We start from the raw sequence: 10,564 nt of genomic DNA, 5'->3' as shown, positions 1-10,564 counted from the left end.
ATCATTGTTAACTCCACATCTAGACGGATATAACATGACAATCCTGCTGTAAATTGCTCTACTAAGTTCCTCACTTTTCAATTGATTACTGTCATTGTACTCATAAACCAATAACTTTTGTGGAGAAAGTTAAATTGGGTAACTTTTATAAAAACAGAGAGATCCTAAAATGTGCTTAGTAAGACTTCAAATGTTTTGCGAAGCATTCAAAATGGCGCCATTTTAGAGGACTTTTTTAAAATACTCTCTTTTATTTCAACCATATAGGCAGACCCAAACTTTTTCACTGGGCAGATATTCACAAACGCCAACTTCTTACCAAGTATCAACATGATTTGATATTAAACAACTTCACAAGAGCCAAATTACAAGTGATTTTTAGCTGTGTACACCTGCATCAGTGAACGACTCTCCTCAAAGACTAATTAAATTAATTTGTGCTTTCATTAGATGCCACAGAGTCTGCAGCAATATTTGAGTACTTTCCTGGTTTCTTTTGTCAAAAATTTACAATTTGCAGAATATTAAAGCCACTAACTCGGGAACTTTTTGGTCTCTCTTACAGACACAATTAAGGCAAGAAATAAAACAAGAAGCTAAGGAAAAGCTATACATTTCCCTTCTTTATTTAAACCCTGACAAACATACTATTGTAGCTTGAAAACAGCAGATGGTATATATTGAAACGACCTGTGGGTAATTCTAAAAGATACGTTTCACTTTTTGTACTAAAAAGTGGCGCTACCCGACATCACACGACATATAAAAAACTGCATGGAAATAGAGTATTATAACACTAATGAGGCAGAATGCATGCCTCTTACAAGTTGGGTTCCACCATAAGGAAAACCACTCAACATTTGTGTATGATCCCGTATGCAATGTATCCTCCACCTAATATATAGAAGACACAAATGCTAACTAATCTGCGCATGCATTTAGAGCAAATTAGCCTGCAGAACAGGCATATTTTTTTGCATATTTTAGGCCAAAAGAGGCGAAAGCAGGGTGAGCATGAAGCGTGAGTCACGCGCAAGGGGAAGAGCGTGAAAAAATAACACCTGTACGCATACCATTGTTCAAGCTGTTCCACACCCAGACAAACCCTAAATGACCAGCCAATCACAGCGTTACAAAGACAGTGGTCACTATGCCACGTTGTATGGCGTTTCATCCCCGCCAAAATTCAATGCTTCATTTTACATTCTACTTTTCGCAGTTTATCCTACCTTTGTTGTTTGACATCTGAGTTCGCACTTTCTTTACCATTTTTGCTTTCTCAAGTCCAGAAGGCTGCTTTAAATCCGCAATCTGTTATCAAAACTACTCACTTGAAAGCCCACCGATCGTCATGCTTTCGCGGCAGTTGAAGGAAAAAATCTTCACCAGAAAGGTTTGGGGACTCTACACACTTCCAAGGTCTTGCTTTCATCCCTAAAACGTAGAAATTACTTCTTTGGGACTTAGAATGGAAAACAAAAACACAAATCAATGTGTAGGTGGCCTCAGAGTGGAATATCAAGGTATACAGAGTCCCCAAACCTTTCTGGTGAAGAATTTTTCCTTCAACCACCACGAAAGTATGACCATCGGTGCACTTTCAAGTGAGTAGTTTTGATAACAGATCGCGGATTTAAAGCAGCTTCCTGGACTTTAGAATGCAAAAATGATAATGTGCAGTATTACTTCAAAGTTGAATTCAACTTCTTGAATGATTGGTGAGGCCACAGCCGATAAAATGACTGTAAAAGTTGTCGGTAAAAACTCAAGCTTTCGCTTTAGCATGAAAATTTATTTGAACATGCAGTTCATGCAGCGATGCATGTCTGCAAAATTTTGAACATTTTTTTGCTTTTAGACAGGTTTCTTTGCCTCATCTATGTCTTCAATGAAAATTTATTGTCACGTTTCTTCCCTTTGGTTGCCTTTATTTGGGAATTTTAGATTTTAAAAGTGAACAGTATTTTTGCATGCTGGATTTCTGCATAATTAATTTACGGCGGTCTGCGGTTCATTTGTTTAGTTTATTCGCTTTGTTCAGATATATTTGTTTGAGTCTTATTCAGCTATTACAGAACTCCTAAGAAAAGAACTAGGTGGGCACTAATTTAACACAGTTGAAATTTGATTTACCTCAACAAAATTGGCTTGTTTTCTCGTCTTTTTTAATTTTCATTCTCTGCACTGTATTATTTTCATCGCACGGCCAAGAAATTATCTGATTTCTTGTTTTTCAATGGGGTTTCACTTGTTTCCTTTGCTTTTATTTTTCCAATGTTTTCTCAAGTGTCATTTGTTACAGTAGAAGACTGGAAATTCAGTTTCATCTGGTTTCGATTTGTTGTCCGAATCTAATAACTCATTTTTGCACATTCAATTTTTTGGGCTTTGTCATGCGACAAAGAAAAAATATAATTTCTTGTTCTCTTTAACATTAGTTTTACACATCAAGTTGAGTTCTCTTTGTTGATATTTTGTAATATTTTAGCCCTTCATTTATTCAACTTTAAATAAACGACGTCTTAAAATCTGATCTTGAGTCTGTAGTTTAATACTGCGCATATGATTTATTTTTGTGCTTCCTCTTGCTCTGAAATATTCCAAAAAACAACAGGGAATTAGGGGTGGGTCGCAAGCAATTTCATACAGGTGTCAATGGGTTAAAGGGCAGGGAGGAAGGAGGCACATTCGGAAATAAACAAAGGGCTTTTGGAATAGCTTCATCCACAGCACAAGGTGAATAGATGATGCGACCGCCACGTTGTATTTGAAAAACATTCGAGGATCATGTGATATAAAGTAACCAATTGGGTAGCCGCGTTCATATTTGAACGCGGGAACAGCTTATGCGTACAGGCGTTATTTTTTTTTGCACTCTTCCCCTCACGTGCGACTTGCGCTTCGCGCTCGCCTTGCTTTCGCCTCGCTTTCGCCTCTGTTCCACTAAAATACGCAAAAAAATTACGCCTGTTCTGTAGGCTAAGAGCAAATTGGTTTTGTTCTAAAGAGAATAGTACCACAAGGAGAGCAATGGGTTACTTAAAACAAATATATAGCTTTGCGATGTTGACACTTAATTGACTTAGATGAAACATGTTTTATGTAGGGTACACATGTACCTTTCCCACCTTGCCCCCACCACTTCCTTGCCTCTAAACTAATTAATTAATTGAAATTAATTAATTAAACAAACATTTAACACCTTAGCATCATAGAGCCATAGTGCCATAGTGTCATAGCACCTTAGTGCCTTAGCGGCAGGCAGCCTCCAAAACCATCCCAATAGTGTACCCTGCACTAAAAACGAAGCCCCTGGCAGCATTTTTAATGAGCAAATCCAGCTCAATCCCTGTGGCCAATCTCTGCGGCAAAACATGCAAGTTTTCTGGTAGAAATATACTCAGACACCACCAAAATGAAAAGTAGTATTAATATTATCAAAAATGAAATTGATTAGTAAGTCATCAAAAAACTTTCAGTGTTCCTGGGTGTTGATGGAAAATGTTTTTTATTCAAATGAAGATGTTTTCACTCGACTGAGACTATTTTTCATTCACCCAGCAAAGGAAAAACTATACACTTGCCTGCTTTACAAATTGAACACCATGCCTGTGTCAAAATTGAGAAGCCAAATTGTTTTTAATTCTATTTATTTTTCATTTTACGTGCTTCTCTTCAAAAAAATGTTTTGAATTTAGGCTAACTTAGCAGGCAACATTGATTCAAGGATTTTTTGCATAAAAACAGAGATACTCAGTGGGTAATTCAGGAAATAGCAAGCAAATACACAAACATGAAAGTGATCAACACTAAGAAGACTGCAAACAAGTCAGACGGGTTTACTGCATTCCAAAACACCAGTGAATGATTTCCATTTTGGGGTTCATGAATTATTGATGAGTTTGAAAACCTGGGTAAGCGGGGAAGTTCCCTGGGCAGGCAAAATTTGAAAGTTACTTGCCCAAATGGCAAGCGGGAACTCAAATATTATTCAACCCTGATATAAGCTTAACAGTTTTGTTACCATGGCAACATACTAGGTTCAGGCCTCCCCAATGTTTAAGGCTTTTCTAGACACCTTTGGCATTTTATTTTGACATTCGCTAATGGTGCCTCATCTGCATGATCCAGCCAGCATTTAAATATGTTAGGTTGAGTTTGTGGCCTTGTTTAATGTTTTTCGAGCTGAAAATAACTTAAGAGCAGCTTCGCCTAAATATCAACTAGACTTGGAAATAGCGAAAAAACTGAATTTCTTCAAACTCGCCCAGAATGAAGCCCTACGGGCACTAGTTACAAAAATATTGTTTTAAGTTCGATAAATCAAAAATTATTTTTTTTATGCAATTTTTTCGTTTTGATGTCCCAAATCGGCCAAAATGGATTGAAAATGAGCGGCATATTCAGAGGCTCGTAAACTCAAAAGTAAAATTCTCCATTACAAACTGATTTCACGTCGTATTTGCACTTCCTTTTCTTGTATATTTAGAGCTAAATAAATCGCGATTTGATTAAAACTAAAATATTTGACGAATTTTCTAAATTAACGACCCAAGATAGGTTAACAAGAGGTCTACATTTAGCCTATTTTCAAATGCTAAAAAGGCGTTCTGGTACACGGCTTTTCCCAAAACGACTAGTTTGGTCTGAAAGAGCATTGTTTCCTCTTTAAATTAGTGAAATTAAATTTTTGGGTAAATAAAACTGCGAGCGCTTAGATAGCGAACTAAATGCAGCACATCTTCCTGAAAACGTGACCTTTGACCCAGGCGTAACGAAACCGATTACTGCAAGAAAAGCAAACATTTCGTTATTTTGAAACATTTTCTAGTGATATCTCTCCGAAACCATTATTGCAAGAAACTGCTTCCAGATATGAAATCTTACAGGGTCAAAGAAGGAGCTAAACAGCGCATTTTGACACTAACTTTGTTTGCTGAGAATTCAAGTCAATGAACGTTAATGAATTCGATTCCAGTGAAATCTGCGAACTTGAAGTATGTTAGCCGATACTTCTCTGAATATTTATATTTATAGCAGAATCGTCTTCTTGGATTAGCCTTCAAAAGAAGCTGGATCCAGCTTTGGAAACCTCTAAAAGAAGAATTGTTTAATGTTCCGTGACCTGTCGGCTGCTATATTAATTCCATGCACATGCCGACCGTATGTTTGTCGTAAAACCAACTGAATTCCACTGACAGTTTCCATAGGCAACCCCAAAATAAACAATCCCCACAAATGTAAAGTAAAATTGGCTGTCTTCATGAAGAGTTAGAGGCTAGAGTCAAGTTCCATTACCTTTAATTAAAAAGTGCTTGATTTTATTTTGTTCATTCATTAGTTACTGTCACTTTCGAATACTGCGTATCAGTCACGCCAAAACACTGCAGACCATGCATACTGAGTAAGTTTCCCATACAAAGTGTTTTACGCGTTTGTCTATTGAATCGAAAGTCAAATACTGCACTTGTGCAGCCTGTGGATAAATGACGAACTTTCAGATATATTGAACACTATTTTGTAACTAGAGCTCCCTAAAAATGAAATTAAAGGCCCAAACAAGTGTCTGCAGTTTGCACGGTCTGCAGTGTTTTGGCGTGACCGATTCGCGGTATTCGAAAGTCACAGTAACTACTGGGTGAACAAAGTCAACGCAAACAAATAAAATCAAGCTTTTTTTAAAGGTAGTTGAACTTGACTCTAGCCTCTAACTCTTCATGTAGACAGCCAATTTCACTTTACATTTGTGGGGATTGTTTATTTTGGGGTTGCCTATGGAAACATGTCAGTGGAGTTCAGTTGGTTTTACGACAGACATGTGGTGGGCATGTGCTTGGAATTTATAGCAGCAGGCAGGTCACGGAACATTAAAAAAATCTTCTTTTAGAGGTTTCCAAAGCTGGATCCAGCTTCTTCTGAAGGCTAATCCAAGAAGACGATTCTGCTATAAATATAAATATTCAGGGAAGTATCGGTTAACATACTTCAAATTCGCAAATTTCACTCGAATTTGTTAACGGTCATTGACTTGAATTCTCGGCAAACAAAGTTATTGTGTCAAAATGCGCCGTTTAGCTCCTTCTTTGACCCTGTAAGATTTCATATCTGGAAGTATTTTCTTGCAATAATGGTTTCGGAGAGATATCACTAGAAAATGTTTCAAAATAACGAAACGTTTGCTTTTCTTGCAGTAATCGGTTTCGTTACGCCTGGGTCAAAGGTCACGTTTTCAGGAAGATGTGCTGCATTTAGTTCACCATCTCAGCGCTCGCAGTTTTATTTACCCAAAAATTTAATTTCACTAATTTAAAGAGGAAACAATGCTCTTTCAGACCAAACTAGTCGTTTTGGGAAAAGCCGTGTACCAGAACACCTTTTTAGCATTTGAAAATAGGCTAAATGTAGACCTCTTGTTAACCTATCTTGGGTCGTTAATTTAGAAAATTCGTCAAATATTTTAGTTTTAATCAAATTGCGATCTATTTAGCTCTAAATATACAAGAAAGGAAGTGCAAATATGTCGTGAAATCAGTTTGTAATGACGAATTTTACTTTTGAGTTTACGAGCCTCTGAATATGCTGCTCATTTTCAATCCATTTTGGCCGATTTGGGGCATCAAAACAAAAAAATTGTGTAAAAAGATAATTTTTGATTTATCGAACTTAAAACAATATTTTTGCAATTAGTGCCCGTAGGGCTTCATTCTGGGCGAGTTTGAAGAAATTCGATTTTTTCGCTATTTCCAAGTCTAGTTGATATTTAGGCAAAGCTGCTCTTAAATATTGAAATCAAGGGACTGGAAAAGAGTGAGTTGCCATGGGAACAGAATTTTTTATAGCTGTAGGTGTGTAGCCTACCAAGTTTCAATGGTCTGTGCTACAAATTGAGCAAGACAGCTCTAGTTATATACTTCACATAATATTGGGTTGAATGTACATACAATATGATGTCATCAGTTCTCCCATTTGCATATTTTACATATTTTTTTCAAACTTAAATATCTCCAGAGCCAAAGCAGATAATTACAAATGGTAAACAGGGTTTTTATTCTTTCGTGGAATTCTATGTGATACACCTAAAAAAAACAAGGGGTAAACTTTGATCATAGTAGCACTTTAAACTTAATGTGATAACAATAACAATAACAATAACAATAACAATAACAATAATAATAATAATAATTAATAATAAAATAATAATAATAATAAAGACTTTATTTAAGGAGGGTTAACACTTAATAGCAGTAAGTAATGAATAAGTAATGAATGCAAATATATAAAGTAATAAAAGTTAAAAACCTAAAATTATGAGAGAGACACAAATAGTTGAATTATTCACATTTTGTTCCAATTTCCTTACTTGTCCTTTAGGCAGCTAAATAATTTATGGCACAATAATTGTGCCACAAATTATTTAGTGCCACTAGAGTTAATCTTGAAGTCTTCAAGTAGGTTTTGTGTTCATTAAGTAAACAAAATACCCCAAGGTGATGTAACCATCAAAACAAGCCAAGATTTCAGAAGCAATTAACATTAATCTTAAGTTTCAATATATTTCAAACATTTGCCAGGTTCAAGAGAATACGTCCAACAGCATCTTACAAAACTTTGCCAGATGACAGTGATTTTTCCTTTGAGAAAGAAACTAAAACCTTCACATCTAACACTTTGTAAGTTATATTTATTTATTCATTCATTTATTTATTTATTTATTTTATTTTTTAAGTACATAGATGTATATATGTGTACATATCCAACATTAATAAAACAGGATAAACATCACGAAAAGTCATTTCAAATACAGTTTTGATTACCATCAATCTGGCTCTGTCAAACTGAGCAGCAATCAGCACTTCCTTGAGATTTTCCAGAATCATGTCTAAAAACTAAGAAAAAAAGCTTCAATCTGTCAATGAATTGCTTGAAGTAATTGGGAAGAATATGTGGTAATAGGCATGCATGTGCACATGCACATAATGATGACCTCTGCTTAAATAGAAGTATATTCTGTTCTTGTAAATGCGTGGATTACAAACATTACCAGATCTTTTTTTTGTAAAGAATATCATCTTCAAAAAGAAAACGACAAAGCAAAAAAATGTTTGAAAAATACCCAAACAACTCCAATGCAAAATATTCTTCAGGAATTAGGCTAAGAAAAATTCACCCACTGCCATGACCATGGTAAATATTTTGAATTCTTAACTTAGTAAACAGAAAATGTATTAATAAAACATATGTGGTAATTGACAATCAGTGGTTTGATTACTTCAATCTGTCAGATGTACAGTTATGTATACATCATTACACATATGGATAAAAAACTATTTTAATGTGGCTAAATATCATTTAGGCAAGGTTAAACTCAAGCCAATACAGCCAGCTAGCATGCCCATCCAGCTAATATCATTTAGGCAAGTTAAATATGAGCTTATCAGCCGGCGGTTTCCCCGTTTGGGAGTACGTGACCTGTTGGGTGGCCTTCAGGGGTTTTGCAGGGGTTTATGGTTCATTGCATAATTGTTGTAGTGTACTCAGCGGATTGTTACGGATCACTTGCACTGCTTTGCTCGCAAATCATTGCGGATTCTTGCCTCTTTGTTGCCTTTTGTTTTCTTTTGAGAGCTATTGTTTATCCTTGTTTATACGATAATGACGGCCAGGTCAACCCGTAACAGCCAAGCGGCGGCCTTCGATGCCATTGTTTCTGTTGCTGAGACGACTCGACCACGTTCAAATGATGCAAATGTCCCTCAATCAACTACACAGACGCCAGTCGTTCCTTTGACGTCTCAAGCTCAATCTACTGATCAGCCTTCTCCCGCTTTCTTAGCATCAGTTGTCAATGCGGTCAAGCAAGCCCTCGCAGCTGAGCAAGCATCAAATCTGCCATTGACGCCCCCAGTTTCTTCATCCTCGAGTGTGCCAGAGGCGGCCATGCCTGGGGGCATTCCTCCATCGTCTCTATCTTCTGGCCAGCTAGATGCTCAAGTCTCAGCCCTGGCAGCCTCTGGTGTTGGTTTTCCACCTGTTTTGGCAGTTGCTGCGAGCGCTATGGCGCAAGGTAGGCCCAATTTTGTTGTGCCTTCATTTGTTTCTATGTTTGCCTCGCCAATACCTGCACTTGCAACACCTTCGTCCAACACCGCTATTGGGACTGTGTCGCTCACTCTCGGCGGTGCTTCTTCACCGGCCCAGTTGCCCGTGCTGCATCAGGCGTTCGTGGTTGGCCCTGGGTTTTTGCCTATTCCAGCAAAACTCATAAGCCAGATTGTGGCTGGGAAGTTTGTAGAGCTGAACAAGTTGCTTTCTGTCAACATAGTCTCAACTGAGTCCGAGCCTTAATTGCTGTTCGACGGTCGGTTGGTGCTAACTTCGACACCCAAAAAGCCTAAATGGCGCATTGAGGACATATCGAGTTGGCCGGAGGCTTTCTCAGTGTACAGCCTCATTTTGTCGTCCCACTTCCCTCAGCAGTGGAGGGATTTGCTGCAACACCAGCTTTTGATTCTCCACACACATCACCAGTTCGCCGCTGGTCTGGTTGGCGTATGATTGGGCCTTCAGCGAACACGCTGCCGCAATGAACTTGACGGACTGGTCGGCCATAAATGTCCAGTTGTTTAATTTCCACACGGCTGGGGCCTCTGTCCGTCCTGGCCGTGAACTGTCAGATGAATCCACGGCGCCACATGGAGCTTCATCTTCCCACATTATTTGCAAATCGTGGAACCGAGGCTGTTGTGTTGCTCCTTCTTCTTCATGCCGTTTTGCCCACAAATGCTCCAGCTGCTTTGGTCCGCACCACGTTGGAGCTTGCCCTGGCGAGCCACCAAGCCAGTCCCGAGCTTCACCCAAACAGCAAGCTGACTCTTCTCAATCTCGCTCGAGCAGCAAGTCCAGGCGCTAAGCGATTGAAATATTAGACTCTAATCATTGTTATTAGGCCATCCCTTACTGTTTTGACTTTGTTGTTAGGGTGGAGGACTTCTAGCAGCATGTTTAGGTGCAAATAGACACTATCAGACTGTTGTTTGTCATTTGCCACATTATGTTTGTTATTTCCCACCACACTATGTTGTTGTTCTTTCATTTTAGGATGGTGTATTTACCACTTGTGTCTCTTCACCTTTTGTGCTTGAACTAAACCTAGTTGCTTCAGCATTTGTTATTTACTGGGATGTCCATCAATGAAGGGTTTGGGTTGGGGTTAGATATTATGGGGCCAGTTAGTGACTCCTGCTCTATTTGTGTTCTTTCCTAGCTCCTCTTCCCCCAGTTTCAGCAGTCACTCCTCTGCAGGCAGAGCAGTTTGCCTGGGAGTTGCCGCTCCATCCCCATCAACAGCAGGTTCAATTTGCATTGGATGGAATCCATCATGGGTTCAAATTGGGCTTCTGCCCGGCCCAAAAGCTTAAGGTGGCTAAGAAAAACAAACCATCTGCTCACCAGCATCAATCTGTCATTGACGACTATTTAGCCAATGAGGTGTCGTTTGGAAGGGTGGCTAGCCCTTTCGATCCCCCCCCCCCCCCCCCCGTTCCCCAATCTCTAAGTCAGTAGC

The 10,564-nt window shown here is 38.5% G+C and overlaps 1 protein-coding gene, 1 long non-coding RNA gene and 1 pseudogene across 2 annotated transcripts in view; 2 read left to right on the top strand and 1 right to left on the bottom strand.

Moving 5' to 3' along the window:
* LOC145479249 (nuclear cap-binding protein subunit 1-like) overlaps window positions 1-10,564 on the bottom strand; it is a 68,180-nt gene that overhangs the window by 46,997 nt on the left and 10,619 nt on the right. Inside the window, exon 5 of the mRNA XM_081457563.1 lies at window positions 7,815-7,886. Within this exon, the coding sequence (XP_081313689.1) occupies window positions 7,815-7,886 (72 nt within the window). The remainder of the gene's footprint in view (window positions 1-7,814; window positions 7,887-10,564) is intronic.
* The window catches only part of LOC145479891 (uncharacterized), a 296,755-nt gene that overhangs the window by 280,919 nt on the left and 5,272 nt on the right, over window positions 1-10,564 (top strand). The gene's annotated exons all lie outside the window — the stretch shown is intronic.
* LOC145479364 (uncharacterized) lies at window positions 8,408-10,527 on the top strand (annotated as a pseudogene).

The sequence above is a fragment of the Orbicella franksi genome, chromosome 1, assembly GCF_964199315.1.
Source record: "Orbicella franksi chromosome 1, jaOrbFran1.1, whole genome shotgun sequence".
Lineage (NCBI taxonomy): Eukaryota > Metazoa > Cnidaria > Anthozoa > Scleractinia > Merulinidae > Orbicella > Orbicella franksi.
This window is presented reverse-complemented; position numbering and strand designations above follow the sequence as displayed.